General features: G+C 44.2%; 1 protein-coding gene across 6 annotated transcripts in view; it reads right to left on the minus strand.

The window, feature by feature from the left end:
• Window positions 1–13,849, minus strand: part of ddr1 (discoidin domain receptor tyrosine kinase 1) — a 38,515-nt gene extending 24,666 nt beyond the window's left edge. For 2 of the 6 annotated variants that reach the window (XM_071469518.1, XM_071469516.1), the window contains exons 1-2: window positions 13,469–13,849; window positions 897–1,054 (exon numbers count right to left, since the gene is read on the minus strand). In XM_071469518.1, the coding sequence (XP_071325619.1) occupies window positions 897–996 (100 nt within the window). In that variant the 5' untranslated portion in view covers window positions 997–1,054; window positions 13,469–13,849. Of the gene's footprint in view, window positions 1–896; window positions 1,055–11,700; window positions 11,866–13,468 lie in introns of those variants that run through there. The other 4 variants (XM_071469517.1, XM_071469513.1, XM_071469514.1 and 1 more) reach the window with 2 other exon arrangements.
• Between the last annotated feature and the right edge of the window lie 5,383 nt (window positions 13,850–19,232).

Raw genomic sequence — 19,232 nt, forward strand, 5'->3', positions numbered from 1 at the left:
AATTTCACAGCTATCCATCCAATGCTTATTGAGATATTTCAGTCTGGACCAAAGTGGTGCACCAACAGACCGACACTGGAGATGCAGATGCAGATAGAACGATAGCGCAACAGTTGCTATACATTTTTTTTGTCATTCAACGAATCAATTAGTTGATCAGCTGTTGTTCCTGCTCTAATTTAACAAAACACTTGTTAACCAAAAACACTTAACATTGACTGGCTCCAGCTCATCAAATGTGAGGATTTGTTTTTTTGCTCAATTTTATAACATCAAAAATGGAATATATTTGGTTTTTGAGATGTTTAATGGACAACAGGAGCCATTTATACACTACAGAATCAGCATATAATAAAAAAAAACAGCAGCCTTACTCTCTTTCACAGCCTAGCTGCTGCAGTCAGGAGGTTGACTGCGCTGCAAACAGTCTCCTCTGGTTATACCTGGTCGGCTCACATTAACTAACCCCTCATGCTTTCCCTTTCCCCGACATTTTGACTGACACTTTCATGAGCTGCCTGTGCATTAGCAATCTTGACGAGCCGGTGGGTTGACGTGGGGGGGGGGGGGGGCTATCTCGTTCTCCTATTACACACGACTGACTGGCTGGCAGACAGGGAGAGGACACAGGATAGCCTGTTGATAGCAGACGGAGAATGAGCCTTACTGATCTGAGAATGTGAGGAGAATGTTGGAGCAACGGGACGCACGATTGCTGCGCCCGTGGACAGGAGGAAGGAGGTAAGAGGTTTGAAAATGCAATCATGTCTGAGTTTGTGACAGTAAAAAACGACTTGGAAATGTCTGTTTCAGATGTGACAGTTTTTTTTTTTGTTTGTTTTTTTAAACACAATTTAACGATCACAATTTAGATGTTCTCTTGACAGACGTCTTACCTGGGTTAAAGTGCCACTCATGTTCCTCTGAAGACGACACCAGTGCCACCAGGATTGTGAGCACAGTGACAGGAAACAGCCGCAGGGAAGGCGAGGCCATGACGGCAGCAACACACCTGGTTACCTGTCCGGAGACACACCGATGACCACAGGCATACCTGTCGCAGAAAGGGGGATATTTACTTTAGGATTCTTGCCTGTGTGTCTGTTGAAATTGAACCAATCACTATCAAAAGAGAAATTATTTCATTTTCACGCATACATATACATGAAACATTTACTCATGCAGCTGTAGCCTGAGCCCGCAGAGCTCACACACTCCACATCTCCATCAATAACTCAACTCTCTCAACCAAATCCTCTTAGTCCAAGGCACGTAGCGTGTCTCAGTCATTTGTTTCTCAATGTTTTGCACACCCAGCTCAGGCCGGACCCCAGAGGAGCGAACACAAAGCCACATAACAAAGACCACGTTCACAAGCTAATTTGTTTTTGTCTCTGGCAGCCGAATGCCGTGATACAATAATAGTTTGCTGCCTTCAGAAAGGCTACAAACAGCTTGGTAATTGAAGATGGTATAATTAGCCGCCGCCATTTACTCCCAGATAATTTTATTCCTTCTGTATTTGAAATACCAATCATTTCTCCAAATTACTGATTTCAAACCTACTTTCTCTTAATAGGGTGAAGCATATTTGGAGCACCCAGTTGGAGATGCTTCTTTGGAATAAATAACAAACAGATGAAGCAGTAAGATTGGAGAAATGAAAACCAATCAGTGCCAGAGAACAGAAGGACAGATGTCAAAGTATTTTGAGTTAATGGGGACGGAAACATGGTTTGTGCTACTGTAGCACAAAGTCAACGACTTGCTTCTAACACGACACAACAGACGTTTTGTATGTGTTGTTGAGTGACTTTGGATCCTTGAAGCTTGCCAGAACACCTACATTCAGTTTATTCTGTACACCAAGCTAAAACGAATGCAGTCTATTACTCAAGCTGTTTTAGAGAGGTATCCATACAAATTTATGATAATTTTGGAGGCTGTGGTTTGTGGTGTGGTTGAATTGTGTTGTGATACACAGAGAGGTGTTGCTAATATTTACTTTACCCTCATCAATACAAAAGGGGTGGATCAAATATTTCAAGACCTGTCTCTGACCCATAACAGCTTCTAAATTGAGCATACAGGTGAAACAGCAACCAAAACCTGAACATTACAACCTTAATGAAGATAGAATTTGCAGCAAGTCTGCAACAGACCTCATTAGTTTTAGCTTGTACATAATAAACTGACAACAGAGTCTGCAGTATCTTCAAAGTGGCATAGTACTCAGTGCTTTCCTCCTAAAAATCGTTTGTGCTTTTTGTCTGACAACACCAGCTTAATTTCACCAAATGAATATGTGAATTATAAAAGAATTTCATAGCTCTGTCCCTTGTGCATATTTTACTTTTGAACATGTCTGAGGAAGACTTCCAGTGGTGGAGCAAGACGAAGGACAGAAACCTCATGATAACTGGAAGTCTGAAGTGGGAGTGACAGCTGGGAGAGACAGAGGGGCCAGGCTGTCTTCCCTGTAGACCCTCTGTGTTTCAGATTCATCTCTGACTAGACTGCGACAGGCCGACAGCTGACACACAGCTGTAGTGACAGAAGATCGGAGGAAGGGGGGGGGGTCAACCAGGGAGGTGGGGAGGGAGACTGTATGGAAACCGAGTGAATAGAGAGTTAGTTCAGGCACAACATGGTGGAGACAGTGGAACAGGAGCAGCGATGACATGGGTACATGGGTGTGTGTATTTGGGAGGAGGGAGGCGGTGTAGAGAGGGTGACTTATGGCCTCACAGTGTGTGTTTGCATGGGTGCATGTGGGCATAGAGGAGATCTTAGGACTAGCCAGCCAGTGCAGCTGTCCTGAGTGGGAGACGCAACCGATCCATGGTGCATGTGTTCCAGGAGGGGAGAGAAACAGAGAGAGAAAGGCAGGCTGACATCTTTTTATTTTCTTTGCAAAAAAAAACTAAACCCAAGTCTTCCAAATGAGTAAGTATGTGTGCGCATATGCCAGATGACAAAATGGTGAAATATGGGGCACACTGGACTGAGCTGCGTGTGCTAAATCAGAGCTGGGAATCTGATGACTGGGGCAACAATTCCAAGGCAATCACCATAACAACCACCACGATGTCAACAAACATTAACCTCGACAGTGTGTCATCACTGTTTTTCAATGAGGGGGGAAAAGGGGAGCAAACTTTAATCTAACACACCACAGAAAGACATTATAAACACAGGAGGAAAACCAGACGAATGTTTCGGCGAGCAGGAACAAACCCGAACCCTAACCCACCGCCATCCGAGAACGTTGTTGTTGGAAAAGTCAAGTGTGGTTGAACAGCTGTGGTTAGTGCTCATAGAGAAGGAGAAGGGCCTGCTGTGTTCTGGAGGAGGCAGCACAGTGTGGAGCTCAATCTTCTCTCTCACATTTTGTCTCAGCTAATCCATGAGCAGGACTAATGAATACTTATGAGCAGCTGCTGTTTCTGTTGCACAGAACGAAACACAACCGACAAGAGAGACGGAGTCGAGAGCAGAGAGACTCACAGGAGAACTTTTTTAGTTAGCAGCTATTGCATCATTAAAGATAGCTTGCCAGGGTCTCTATAATTAGATTGCTTCAGTAAAAAAAAAATAAAAAAATGGCAAGCCTGCCTTGGCGCTGGTTACATCTTTTCTAGAGAGGTCCGTGCTGGAACCAAATGTTAGCATTCGGGGTTCTTTCCAGCTGTATAATAAAGCTAGTCCAAATGTCAGTACAGTGCCCTAAAGGATTGCTCAGGTGTTTCACTGAAAACTGTGTATGCTTTACATCACTGCTGACTATTTTCCAAAGCATATCAACTTAAAGGCTTTTTTGGGATTTCCTCCATTCCAGACAGACATTAGTTTCAATGTGTCAGTGCAGTATTAAAATCAGCTTGCAGAGTCTCAGGACTTAAGAGTGGCAATCAATCATAGTCAATACGTAGGCCATTTCTTTTCCTGTCACAGTTACATTATCAACATCCGAGACTTAACAGAGCTGCTGAGCAGCATCCATTGCAAATTACATAAATGCATTTTACAGTGGCCACATTTACTTATTATGCCAGTTTTACCTTTGCAAAACAAACCGTGCTGCGATTCTCAGCAGCCGATTTACAAATGAATTCTTGTTAAATGAGATTTGGTGGGGGAGAAAACAGCCCCTTCTCTCATCTTCTTGTGCACTGATTATCTTCTATCATGTTTATGTGATGGATAGCTGTCATGAGCATGTTTTATATACCTGCAATTTCATATTTCAACTGTATTGCTAGACTATGTATGGAAAACAACTGTTAGCTAAAAGTAAATTAACTGAGTTTACAGCCATATTAGCCACTTTATGAGGCATTTAGGTGCAGCTGTGCTTTGAGCTAAATGCATGCTAACTTGCTCACAGCGATTACATGCTGATGTTTAGCTGATGTTTAGCATGTTCACCAACCTAGTTAGCATGCTAACATTTGCTAATTAGGAAAAAACACAAAGTAGGCTGTTGGAATCTCAAAAGTTTTGTCAAAAACTGAAATACTGCACAAATTAAGATTTTGACCTGATGATTGGCATTAGAAAAACCATCAATGTCAACCTCATGGTGGCACTGTAGGAAAAGTCAGGGACTCACCAAAGTCATTACACTTCATCCTCTGGGGAGAAGGATTATCTGTATAAAATTTCATGGCAATCCATCCAGTAGTTGTTGAGATATTTCAGTCTGGACATTGAGCTACGCCACTTTTAGCCCATGCTCTCATCTGCATTACCACATGTTGGTAACTTATCTAAACATGTGTAGTTTGCTTTCAGAAAAGGTCATCAATAATGTAATAACATACATGATTTACAGCATGCAACACCTCTGAGCCTTGGTTCTTTAATATTGTTCTTGTTCCATGCATGGACCACGTGTGAAGTCTCCAGTCATGGTCGGATAGAGTAACACGCTGCCTCAGTTAGACGTGACTAATGGCCACTGGGGAGATGGGGAGTAGCGAGCTCTTTGTTTTGGATTTCCATTAGAGTGTGAGGAAGTTGGTGAGGTCGCACACACTGCTACCCTATGTGTCCTGGAGAGAAGGAAGTGCGAATTAATCTTCAATCTTCACAACACTTTGAAGGGTGAGAAACAAGGTCCTAAGATGGCTTTTGTACAAACAATCTTGTTTGTGTGTGACTCAGAGATGGTGTGAGTGAAGTGCTCATCCCTGCAGGCCACTGTTTCCTTGTTTTTACTGAAGACCTACTCCAAGGGCAAGGCATAAGTTTCCTGCCTGAACAAATCTGTTGAGAGGGTTCCTTTTTTTCTCATCTTGAAAGAATTGCCCTCAGCTTGCTTTGGTTAAATATTAAAATATCACTCAGTGTAATATTTTCTTCACTCTAAGCAAGGAAACAAAACAACACCCCCTCAGCTAGTGAGGATGTAAACTAAGAGGTTTGGGACAGACTAGAGACATTTGCTCTTGAAACTGAAAACATACAGCTCTTCTAATAATACCTACAGTAACAGTGAGTGAAGTTTGGCATTGCGCCCCTCTGTTGGTCAGTGTTGGTCATACACTGGTCATCAAATTGTACAGCCGTGTGTCACAATATTCATCTATACGAGGAAGTGCTAGTCACGACTGTGGAATCTGATTCTGCTGACTCTTACCACAGGTTGAGGAAGCAGGAGGGAAGGATGGATGAGTCACTTAAACAAGGTAATGAGAGTTGACGCAGAAGACAGCGACAGTGGCCAAGTCAGAAAAACAAATTAAACAGCAGCAACAAGAGAAAGTGCAGCATCTGACTGAAGGATGACCATAGGAGGTGGTGAATCATGATAAAGAAAGCATGGTAAGGGGATTGTAAAATGAAAACATGTTTCCAGGAATACTTTGCTTGCGCTTAACATCGAATGACTCATTACGACAGCTCAGCTTCCACAAAAATACCCAATTCAGAACACAATTTCCTGGTGGCACAGACACATCAGAGCAGTGCACAAATCAGTGTAACGTAACAAAGGTGGGTTCATTAGTATGCAGCTATACAGGACTGAAATCAATCATAACTAAAGAGTGAAAGTTCCATCTTTTCCCCTTTGCGCTGCCTACTTTCCACTTGGAAGCAGGTCCACTCGGCCCCTCAGTTCATACCAGTTGCAGCATTGCTCAGCATATCCGCATGGCGGACAGAGACAAATGGTGACTGATTACCACAGGTTGGTCTGGCAAGTGAAGAATGCCCTCATCAACAGCAGCCACACAAGCCTATTTGTAAGTGTGGGGACAAAGATTTACGCTTGTGGCCAGACACACGATTTCTTTAGCTTTCTTACTTTTTTGTTGGGTGTTGGAGTGGTGGGGTGGTCGAGAAACACTGCCACAATTCAAAGAATTTTACTCTTGCGGTAGGAGCTTGATTTGTAGATGTGGTAAACATTTACAGCCATTTTATCTGTGTATTATACACAATGGTCATATTGTACATGTTTACTCAGCGGTTCCCAGTAGAGTTTAGAATAAGCCAGCACAAAATATCAGCTGATATTAGCTTATCACAGGCATATCAGCGTCAGCATATACTGTGTGCTGGCCAATTCTGACAAGAAATTGCAGTGCATTAAGGCAAAAGAGGGTTCTGGCAACTTACAAAATAAATAAATGTCTCCAATATGTAGATCAGCAGCAAGCACGGACAAAGTTTATTTTTCAACCGTAAATTGATCAGCTTTGTACGCATCGTGGTCACAAATCATTAATGCATATATTTAAGTATATATTCAAACTCCTTCAAATTTCCTGGTCCATCCTCATGAACAGCTTTTAACAAGGTGGATGTTACAAATGATACACAATCATAAATGCATACATCCTGGTCTTACCCTCACAAACTAGGTCTAGTTGTCTAATTGGTTTTCTGGAGAATACAGCATCACGATGTCTCTGTCCTCTGAGAGCAATGTTGTTGTTATTCTTCCTGATAATGTGAATGTTTGACAGCTGGTTTGTCCAACCTTTGTTCCAATTAAAAGCTTGTGAATTGTTTGCAAGAAGGTGGTGTTTGCAGGTTTGTCTTCTGTCAATCATCACAAGAATTAGTGAGCTACAAATTAAAAACACAAAGCTGCAACCAGACAGAGCCAGATTTTGTTTATGTAGCTACAGGCCTGTAGTACAAACACAACATTTAGTCTGGACTGTTTTTTTAATTACCGCTGCATCATTGTGCTGCAATATTATGGCATCTGCAAAAGCAATCAAAGGGAAATAAGCCTGAAGAGACACATAACAACTACAGCAACACACCACCCATGCCTTTCCCATATGTGTAAGCACAACAGCTGAAGAGTGAACTAAAATAAAACAAAAGAAGACGTTCTGTGAAAGCTGAAATGTGACAAAGAACAGAGAGCATGACAAGAACACCAAAAAGTGAAGGCCTTGTTGGCACCTCTGCCAATCAACATGATCTAAACAGAGTCGGCTGCCACGTGAACCAACTGAATCCTCTCTCTGTGCACGCAAAGGAAAAACACTACAAACACACTGTGTTATAATTTCTTTCGGCAAAACTGGTTTTGACTGACAGCAACTGGAACACTTTTTTGGTTCTCAGGGCTTGAAGCTTCATACATGTCAGCACATGTCTTGAGACTGTCCTCTGCGTTTTTCTTCTCTCCTCTGGATACAATTCGGTAGGAATGAGAGGAGTGTCATTTCACTTTCCAGCGAAAACAAGTTCTGAAAGACCTTTCTCTCCTTTACTAAAAGTGAAGCCAAGTTATCTGCTTCACCGCTGCAGTGAGTGAAGATTAATTCTGAGTTTGACCTTAGTTGAAGCGTGGGTGTAAAAATCATAATGAGAATCTAGTGGGTATGTGGTAGCATTAGCATGTTAATATGACAGCATGGCAGCAGAGTGTACTATGTGGATCTCTGGTCCTAGTTTGACACCAAGGCTGTTTTAGGGCGGCAGTGTGATGGCAGCCGATTCCCCAAATTCAATTTGCACAGTCTCACTCGCCACCTGTCAGAGAACAAGTGAGAGGCCGAGGGGAGGATGAGGTGAAAGGAGAAAGGAGAGGCATGTGACAGCGCGGTGCTACTCTCACAATGGGCAGAGAGAAAACGGCCGCAGACAGGGACAGACAGACCGACAGACAGGAGAATGCCATGGTGGAGGAAAATTCCCTCCGGTATTTCAACGCAGAGTGACAGAGCAAGCGTGGGACAAAGGCAACTCTTTGCCCGCAGGAGGGTGAGAATTATTCATCCAGTGAGCGGCTATTGAAACAGAGAGAAGGGGAAAGGAGAGGGATGGAGGGAAGGAGGGATGGCCTGGAGAGAAACAGAACACAGCAGAAAGAAAAACCAGAGAGATCAGGTCAAACGGGAATGAGTTCAGCAAGACTCAGCATTTTGAGTCAAAGTGAGAAAAAAAGTCTGGCCAAACACAACCCTCCAACAGATGTCTTTTTCTCATTTCTAATGAATGACAGCTGAGCACAGAGAAAATCTTTTCAGACGTCTTTGAGCTGTTTGAGGTTTAGCTACTGCAGCAGGCAAACAAAAAAAATATATATATATACTCACAAAACTTTCACAAAAAAAGCAAATTAGGATCCAAAATTTGTGGCAACCTGACGAATATAAAGTCTGGGCTTTGCTAAAACCCCAGTCACACACATAAACACACACACACAATTCATCCCTGCTAAAAGCCTCGGGCAGAGGCTGATACCTCTATCACATTTGCAGTCCTCCTCCTCCCTCTCAGCAGAAAAGAGCCTCCTGAAAAGAGCTAAATTACACATCACACAACTGTTTCCTGATGCTAATGTGCCCCTCTAAACCCCTTTGAGGAAAAGACAGACAGATCCGCCCCATTCAGTGTGGATGTCGTTACAACTCAAATTCATCATACGAAGAGAACACGTAATGAAGAAGAAGGTAACCTTTGATGTTGAGCACAGTTCTCCTCCATGTTCCCAGGTTTCAAAAGCACTTACTTTGCCAGAAGCTATTAGTAATTATTAGTGGGTATACTGAGCCACCAGAGGCACGGTGTGTGCTGGAAACTTGGGCCAAAACACCACCACAGTGTCAGGACTTGAACAGAGATGAAAAAAAAAACAGAAAAGAAAGAAAGAGGGAGGGAACAGAGCGCACACTGGCTTTTTGGTTTGTGAGTTTCCATCTTTTATAGGGGTTGTCTTCTTTTCCAGAAGTGATAACTTTGACTGCCAGTCGTTGGCGAGACATTTGAAGGAACGTGACATGATTCACGGTTGGTTTCAGTTCTCAGGCGTCAGTATTAGCACTGAAGCATTGTCTTTTTCTAATTATATCATTACCATAACTCAGAATCACAAGATTTAAAAGGGGAATTTCACAGATTTTAAAGTAAAATCTGTTTACTGGTCTTGGGGAGCTCGACTGCATATGTGGAAGAAGTTAAGCCTTTTGTGGCTCCAGGGGGAGCTGCAGAAAGTCTGATAAATTGCCTTGAGTGATGTCACTGGAGGCAGTCTTGGTTGAAGACTACGAGTTTGAAAATGAAAAAAATCTCGGGGGGTTGTGGATTTACAAAAAAGTGAGTTTACTAGACCTCTCTAGCCCGCTCCTCACCTTTGTCTGACACAAGTCGCTCCAGGCTGTATTTGCCACTACTGGCGTAACATCCATAATCTCCAACAAAACCCTTGGCGGCCGAGTTGCATTGTGGGTAATGCAGGCACCAGGTTTTGACAAGGATTAAGAATGCATGGAATAAAGAAAGACGATATCTGAGGTTCTGCTGCTTGAATGTGATAACTCAAAGTCTGACAGTGCTGTAGGAACGCAATGACAAATGAGAGTAGTCACCTTTTAATTAAAATATGTTAGTATTTCTGAGTCATAAAACATTACTTACAGTTGAAAAATTAAAGATCAGGGAGGTATTACTTGCCAACTTCTACATTTTTTGTACTTTTGTCTTGTTTAAAAAAAGAAAAAAAAACCTCCTTTGCCACATACTGATAGTTGATGAATTATATCATATATGTATTAGCACCTCAAAAATAGGCCGCCTTTAATTTTGGGACATATGCAGAAGCATTTATGCCAGTTCCTGTGGTAAAATAAAGCATGAAGCCAAGGTCTGAGATACCTTGATAAGAGACTGTGGCAAATTCTTTGAGGCACCCCAGTTTGCTTACATCTACACAGCAACACTGCTATCTAAGCTGGGCGACCACGACTGGGAAGAGCAAACAGATAAATGAGGACGCTCACAGGGACGATAGGAGAAGGGAGGCCGAGGTTGAGATGGATGAGCAGAGGAAGGAGGGAGCAGAATAAGTGGAATATCTAGTGCCGCTTCAAAGGGAATGGGAAGATAGAAGATGAAGAAGGAGAATCTGCGCTCCATGTTAGATGTAGAGAGAGAGAGACAGATTGCCAGAATGATCAATTAGGGGATCAAAAGGTACGCTGGATGTCAGGGTGGGAGGGAGAGACAGGGGATGAAGGCCGGCTGGAGGGGTGGGGAGGGCTGATCTGAAAGAAGGTGGGACTTTGGAGATTTAGAGAGGAAATCAAATAGAGATTCAAGAACTCACTGACAACTAAAGCCCAAGAACACCCTGGATCCTGCTTTGAAGTGTCACTGCCCATTACGCGATGAATTTGTTTCTCCCACAGTCACGTCAGGCTCGCTCTGCACGTGACCACACATACAGCAAATGCAATTGAAAAGTCCAGCTGTCTAGACTTGAGGAGAAATTGGTTTAGGAAAACAGGGTGGACAGTGGAGTCCTGACTTCAATTGGTTTCATTTCCGATTAGAAGGGAACCGCAGAGAAGGGAGGCAAGTAACTGTGCCATGTCTTTGGACTTAAATGAATTCTTCCACTGGCCTTGAGGTTCCCGCTCAGTCTGTCGGGAGCCAATTACAACCAAACACAGAATTTAGAGGAGTTGCTGCCTTGCGCGATCGCTGTGAGAGAGGTCACAGAAAAGACAGTTCCTTTGGATTGAAAACCCCCAGTATCATCATTGTACCCTTTCATGTGGTTGACTGGCCATATTAGCCTCATTGCTATAAAGACCAGGCAACTGTGCAAAACACGCAATTCAGGCATTGTGCAGGATTTGCCTTCGGGTATTGAATTCATATCCACCTGCTAAAAGTCTTTTCAGAATGGTCAACAACCAGAAACACAGAGACAAAGTCAAAAAGCTCTGGCTGCCACCAAAACAATGAGCCAGAGAAAGGACAACAGAGTGAGGTCAATGATCAACCAGACTTCACAAATCAGTGTTCCCACTGTTCCCAAATCCTGCTGCTGTGTGTGTGTGTGTGTGTGTGTGTGTGTGTGTGTGTGTCTGTGTGTGTCTGTGTGTGCGCAAGTTTGCACACAGGCAGGCATCCGTGTGTTTTCGATCACAAAACAACAGCAATACCACAAAACCTCAGTTAATTTTTTATCTTGTTTTGTACATCAAAAAACAGCTTTCCAAAGGTCTTGTTGCTGATGCTTAAAATCTCTTAAGACAGAAACAAAACAAATAGCAGCCATTTCACTGACGCTATCGGACAAATTACTTTGCTCTGTGCATATTTCTCCACAAATTATATTATGCAATCAGTGTCATTTTCTTCTAAACCTGTCGTGATAAAGACAAATCACAAAAAAAAAAAAAAAACTGTTCACCAAGTGTGTGCATTCACTATTATACTCACATAACTGGTCTATCCAACCATTTAATATATTCTGCGTCTCCACTGCTGGACTGTACAGCTGATAAAAAGCAGCTATGCAAGGCCAATGGCTCTCGAGGGATGCTCCGGGAGAATTAGCCAGATGCCCATTAGACAGGGATCCAGCAGACCAGTGCTTGCCGCGAGGGACTGTATACCAGCACTCACTGCTCCTCCTTCCTTTATACCTTGGCTACAAAAGCTAAGAGGGAGGGACAGCAAGGGAAAAAAAATTGCCTTTTGTTGCCTCTCTATCTTTTGGCAAATAGCACACTGAGCCTCACCAACCCCTCCACCTCCTGCTCACAGCGCTCTAACTCTGCTACACCTCCTCTTGAGTGCCTGCTCAGTCCCCAGGCAAACGAACTACCCACACGTACCATTTTCATGTGGTGGGAAAGGTGACTGCCCGCTGCACTGCCCACCCACTGAAAGCCGTTGTTAATACCTACATCAGGCCACCTCAACCTCCCTGCAAGCACGGAAGCACGCAAAAACACAAAGGTACAAGCTGGCGACAGAAACACCTGCAAATCACACCCACACTGTCACCTTTCTCCTGCTGTCTCTTTCTGCCACGCACAAATAAACAGGCAGGAAGGTCAAATAAACAGACTTCGAGCATAACTTTCCTGCTCCTGGAAAAGATGAGGAACCAATTATTATAATTACCACGTGATTGAGTCGCTCTCTCCTCCTCTTTCTTCTGGCTCACGAAAACAAAACATCTATATCCTGTTCAAAGTCCAAACCCTCTGGCAAGCTCATCCCTAGAGAGGGAAATGTTCTCCTCCACGGTGCCAGGTCGCCCTGCGCTGATTTCAGGTTTGGTTCTGGTGACTGACTCACTCCCCAAAGAACCATCACCTCATGTTAAGGCCAGAGGTGAATGAAACCGGAGCCCATGGTCTCACTGGAGGTCACCTGTGGTGCTGCGAGGTCTCAGGGTTAATGATCGGTGTGATGACCACCACCTGGATGTGCTGAGGTCATCCTAAACATTACACATTTTACTGAGCCATTCATCAGGGCTGCTGCAGTTTTAAAGCCTGGGACAGGCCGAGAAGAGTCACTTTTGTTTAACTTGGGAGGTTTTGTGAATGAGGTGCGATGTAAAGCAGCTGAAGAATGACTTTATCAGGTTGTGGAGGAGGGAGTGACTGGTGACAACTTCACCCAAACCCATGTCACAGCCTGAGAGTTAGTCGCCATGTGCCTGGGTGAAGATTTGAAATGATGAAGGCCAGGATGGAAGAAAGAAAAGTCCTTTTAGAAAATACTGAGTGAATATAAACATTCTGAAAGCAACAGTCATGGCACAAGTAAGTGCTCTGAATAATGTTTTCTCTGCTGCCAAGGACACACATTAAGCAAGATGTTGAGCAGCACAGTTTGCAATAAGCCTCGACCATGATGTCCACTGTCGGAGTATTTCAGCGACGTAAACGCCGCAATGTATCCGCGACACAAACGTGCAGAGCCCCGGGGCGCAACGGTACACCTCATATGTGCTTCCCAACAACCCGTGGCCAGCGTCCAGGGCTGCCGTGCCAGCCTCACACCGAGACTTACAGACGCCAAACCACAGAGTGAGAGGCAGACACACACACACACACACACACACACACACACACAGACAGACAGACAGCTGGAAATATCCGCTGCAGTATTATTACAGTCGCTTATTATGGAGTAAAGTGCGCCGGGGAAGAGACGCGCGGAGGATTTAAAGGAGTTTGTCAGTACTTACCTAACAGACACGGAGAAGAGCTCTTTGACAGCAGCCCAGACTTTCAGGGGAAGTCTGTGTGAAACAAGGTAAAGCTGCCTTCTCGCCCTGAACAACACGCGTCCACTGAATAGTCCAAACTGCGCCCCGGAGCGCTGCTGTTGCGCTCTGGGGACGACTCCTGTCAAAACTCAGAAAACAACAAAATACTCCGCACTCGCTGGTCGATATTACACCCGCAGCCAGTCTTCCACTTGACACTCTTGGAATGAATAGTTTTTCAAAACTTGTCGACAAAGAGGGTAAATATAAAATAGCAGCTAAGGCACCGTCCAGGGTCCCTGCGCCTCAGCCCCCCTACTGAATCTAAACCTTGGCTGCGCTGCTCCAACCTCAGTCCAGGCTCTGCAGCCCGGCCAGCAGGCGCCACCAGGTGCTCATTTGCATAACTGCACCGGCTGTGTCCAATCACAGCTCCGAGCAAGGTGTCTGATTGAGTATCCCAACAGGGACAACATCCAATCAGAGTCTGCTGTGGGCGGGACCTGTGACCTTAACAACACTGTAGAATGATATCCAATGTGAAGGGGGGAGAGGGCAGTTTCTTTGTTACAGCAAAGCTGAGATTTGGGAAATATGACATATGATACAGCAGCATGCAGAGAGGTGGTTTCACCTTCTTAACCCTTTGCATGTAAGAAATTGTTTTAAAGTTGTTTTAAACCTCATTCCTTTATAATATAAACTTGTAAACGTCTTGAATTATCCGCCCTGCCTCTCAGCACCTAGATTGGGCCATTTAATGTAGAGCCACAGCACTGTGCCTTGGTATTTACCTCTAAAGGAAACTTTATTACAGAGTGGTGGTGGTGTAACTGTATACCATTACTGGCCCGGGGCTATAATGACTCAGATTGAAAGGTTTGCAGTAAAACAAGAGAGTTGTTGATATGGGCCTGCGAGGAAAGGCAGGAGTGAGATGGGAATTCGTGTTTCAAAAGACCCACATGTGCCTGTGTTTATGCTGAATTACATCAGAAGTTGAACAAGTCAGACAGACACAGACCGAAACAAACAGGCTGAGCAGCGGTTACTGTATGTGTTGGTTCTTGCCTGTGTGACTGCTGAGAGGGGGGAAACTTTAGCTGGTGCTCATTCAGCAGTGAGGGACAATAAAGGTCATTTAACACATACTGAGCTCCACCTTGGGTAAACAGGGAAGAGGACGCTGATACACTCTGCTGCCTACGGTTCACTTTTTGTGTGTCTGTTTGTGTCTGAGTGCTTGTGTGAGTGTTTAAGCTTGCCTATGCACATATCACCTCATGAATCCAGCGAGTCAAATGTTTTTGGCTGAAATAATGTTGGAGATTCTATGGATTTCTACTCTTGATCTTGAGCTTTCCCTCTGTTTCTGCTCCACTCAGGCCAACTTCACCCCAACCCACCCACCACACTCCCCCGTCCTCATCCTTCTCACTCCCTCCACATTACTTTGTGTTTATAAGGACTTTTGCTGGACTTTCAACTGGACTGGCCTCATTTGCTCTGCATATCATTAACACTCTCACCACTTTTCAATTCAGAGCTAAAACCAAATCGAAACACTCCTCTCTCTCTCTCGCTCTCTCCATGTCTAATGGTTAAACTTCCCTCCCTCTCTCCGTTACATAAAACATAACCTTGTGATTTGTGTGAGTCTGCTTACTCTTTAGCAACAATTTATGAATGTTTTCTGCCTCTGTGGAGTCTGTTTTATATTGTTTTCTCTCAAAACATTGCTTTCTAATACAAACACTAAAGAAATGAAAGATAGTGATAAAGGTAACTTCAAGTTGAAAGGATAATAAAGAAATTGCTGTGGATATTTGACAGTTATTATCCATTACATACACCGACAAAATGTTAACTGGTTCTCAGAAATTATGCTGCTGACGAGCACACTAATTCTCAGCTCTTGTTCTCTCGCTCCCCAGAGCCTTTCCCGTCTCTTTTCAGCCCTTTCTGTTGTGCACATAGTCCAGCTGGCTCTGGTTTGTTCGTTGTCTGGGCAACTGCAAATCCCCTGGCATGAAATTATGACCTTTTTCAGCATTATTTCCTTTCTTCCCCATACCTCTTCTCTCGTATTCTTTTTGTGTCTCACTCCCTCTCTGCCCTATTCCTCTTTCATATATTTTTTTTCTTGTCCGTTTTTTACAAAATCTGGTGAGTTCCTGCAGAGTTTTGGTTTGTTGTCACCAACCCCCCTAACCCCCCCCCCCCACACCCATCCCCACCCCCACCCCCCCATCCCCTTCTCCCTCCCCTCTCTCTCCCCACTCATTCTCGCTTTGAGTGAAAACCAGTGAAGCCTAAAAAGCAGGTCTGATCCTGTGAGGAATTCACTTGGTGAGATACAGACACAGAGAGAAAGAAAGTTGTATTGCACTTATGAGTCAGCAAGGGCAAGCAAGCACTTGGTGCAATAGGTAAGGATAGATAAATAGAAGGGAAAAGAATGAGTAGCCTGAAACATCAATGGTCTGTCAAGGCAAAGAAAGGGGGTTTTCAACAAGGGAAAAGTATGTTAAAAGTTAAGAGAAAAGTTAAAGAATTGCTTTACTTTTTAAAAAGGTTATTGCATTCAGCAGAAAATTACCATTTTCATCGAAAGCTTCTTTTCAGGAGGGATGACAGATGATCTATTGCCTGTCATTGTGAATACACAGCTTGAATTTATCACCTCTCAGACATCAGTTTAGTCTAAAAGCACAAACATCTGAATTAAAAAAATGGAAGTGTTCGACTCAAAGGCATTTCATTAGACAACACAAACACTCATACACACACACACACAGGCAGCCTGTCCACCCCCTGTCATGCTCTGACAGCTGTGCAGGGCTGTGGGATTCAGACAACACAGATCAGTTGCAGAATGCAAAACTTGCAGTATGTTGGGAACTGGCGTAAAACCACATACCAAGCATTCTACATTCTACTGAAACATCTCTGCCAGTGCCTTTTTTACTGGGAATATCGAAAACCAATAAATGGCTCTGATTTACAATGGTGAATGGAAAACCCCGGAGTTCCCCAGAAGCTCCATTTACCAGAAAATACTCTCATTCTTTGCACGCATGTGTGACTTCAAGTCCATGTTTGGTGTAAACACACATGTACGCATGTGTGAGAGTGTGCACATGTATGTCTGTGTAGACCCCACATGCACCCCCGTGTTCCTCCCCTAATGTCTGTTTACTGTGACTTGTCTGTGCTCTGTCAATATCAGTGTCACAGGCCCAAGGCAGGTTGTATTTGATTGGCCCGTGGAGAGGATCTGGAATCGGTGGAGGTGTCAGAGGTCACAGGGTCAGCGCCTGCTCCAGGGAGAGGTTCCTGGGTGGGTGGGTGGGTGGTTTTGGGGAGGGGGGCAGGGTGGGCATCACAGCCCCTGAAGCTCTCTTTTTAGGTGAGGAAAATGGTTGTGTCAGCTCCTCTCACTTTCAGCTGAGATCTCTGACTTCTCTGTTGTCTCTACTGGTTTCCTGTTGTCTTTCTATTTTTGGATTCAAGATTGTTGTATTTTCAACAAAGAGTCAAAGAGTCTACAGCTTCTATAGGGTTGTACTTAGGCGCAGTGTTGTTTGGACATAAATAATAATAACACATCGAGCACACTAACATTTACTCATTAGCACTAAACACAAACCGAGCTGAGGCTCAAGGGAATTTCTTAGTTTGTCTTAGTTTGCAGGTAGTATAAACCAAAATGTTGACCTGATGGCGGCACTAGATGAGATGTCACTTAAAACATTAACTGTTAACCTTTGGGTGTGAGAGAATACAAGTCAGGGGATCAGGATGTGAAGTCTGGGGTCAAACCATCACATATGTTCCACAGGATGAGTAAAAACTGTGACCTGCTGGTGGTGCTAGAGGGAAGTCAGCTGATCATAAGTCATTATGACTCATCATCTCAGGACCATGAATATCTGTAATGCACCCCTTAGTTGTTGAGATATTTCAGTCTGGATCAAATCAGTGGAATGATTAACGCTGCTGTCCCCAGAGCCATGATCTGACTTAATTTAAAATGATGACTGAGACTTTTGAAGTCTTATCATTATGTCATATAAGGACCCATTGCTTATAATCCTTCCTCTAATGTTTAAATTTTGTCCTTCTATAAGCGGAAACATCACCCTTTTCAAGCATTAGACTCTCATTTTGAAACCAAAACATTTCTCACATACACAGAAAAGATTAATTTTGCCGGCTCACACCATGCAGCTTCTCTCAAAGACATTCAAGTGTCTGCTGGACAAATCCTATCCTGCCTGGAGTGTCCTTGTGATCATGCAGCTGGATGTGTGTGAAGTATATGATGAGCTCAGTGTTGTCAGGGGAATGCGGGGAGAGAGGGTGAGGCGGGCGGGAGGCTGAGGTTGAGGGTGAGGCGGGATCGTCCGGCATTGGTGGGGGAGAGCGTTCCACATGACCCCTCACACAGTCAGGAGTCCCTGGAGACCCCTGTCAGCTGTAGCAGCGCACTTGTGCCTCCTCTTCCTCATGGCTGAAGGAGGAGGGAGGGAGAGGGAGATTCAGACTCTTTTTGGGTGTCAGGTTTCTAACCCCCCTCAGAAATCCCCTGCTATTCATCTGTACACACACACACACACACACACACACACAGGCACACACACAGAAATCTTAACAGTGTGGTGGACTACTGCCCCTGGTATGGCATTTGGGAGGCTCCTATACAACTGTCACCCTCTGTTCAAACTGTCACTCCAGCCGCTCCAGGATTTTACTTCCCTTTTCCTCACCCCTTCCCTCCCTCCTCTCCTCACCTGTCCGAGCCAGCTGCTGAATGAATGGCCTTCCTTTCTTCTCCCATCTCTCTGCTCTGCTAACAATAGCGCTTTGAGAATTATTCACCATAACCACCGGCGGATGTGCTCTGATCTTCTTTCTCTGGCCCTCCACCCTACTGTGTTTATCAATTACATGTTTAGCCTTTCCACACCCCTGGTCTTTGGCTTTAACGGTGGTTAAACTTGGCTAGTTGCCTCAGACAGTCATGTCATGTTCCCAGGGTCTCTCTCTCTCTCTCTGTGCATGAGACATATAATTATAGCTATACTTTAATTATTTTAATTGATATTCAAATTGGCCAAGACCCAAGGGAAAAACAAAACTGAGCTAATTTACTGGAGTCATTTTGGATGCCTTGCCTGAAGACTTTATTACCATGGTAACTAAGTCTGATCTACTTCCCGTCTCCACCCCCCCCCCCCCCCCCCCCATCCTCGTCTTTAAAACTTTCAAGCAGACTTTTTGCTGGCTCCATCCAGTGAAAGTGATTGTTGTGGTGGACTGGAAGGTGCTGGGGACAGGGGTGGGTGGGTGGGGGAGGAAGGGTGAGGAGGAGGGTGTGTGGGGAGGACTCAGAGGGGTGCAAATGAGTGCCATTGCAATGCAGTGAGAGGTGGTGCTAAAAATACCTATTGACACATGGGCCCCAACTCACAAACAGGGTCAGACACAAACACACAAGCCAGGGAACCAACGAGGTCTCATTCATGTGCCACCAGGCAGAGAAGCACACACACACACACACACACACACACACACTGAAATATATCAATTAAAATACATAAAGCCACTACTATTTACAGTATAACTGAAGTATAAAATATTGAATCCCCTAGAGTTTGTATTGGCATTGCTTTGTATTTTGAAGAGCTATGTCAAACAGAGAGCAGGCACTTTCCACACTCAAGCACAAGTCCTCTGAGCA

This window comes from Trachinotus anak, unplaced genomic scaffold, assembly GCF_046630095.1.
Source record: "Trachinotus anak isolate AG129_WGS33_773 ecotype Australia unplaced genomic scaffold, CSIRO_AGI_Tana_v1 ptg000032l, whole genome shotgun sequence".
Lineage (NCBI taxonomy): Eukaryota > Metazoa > Chordata > Actinopteri > Carangiformes > Carangidae > Trachinotus > Trachinotus anak.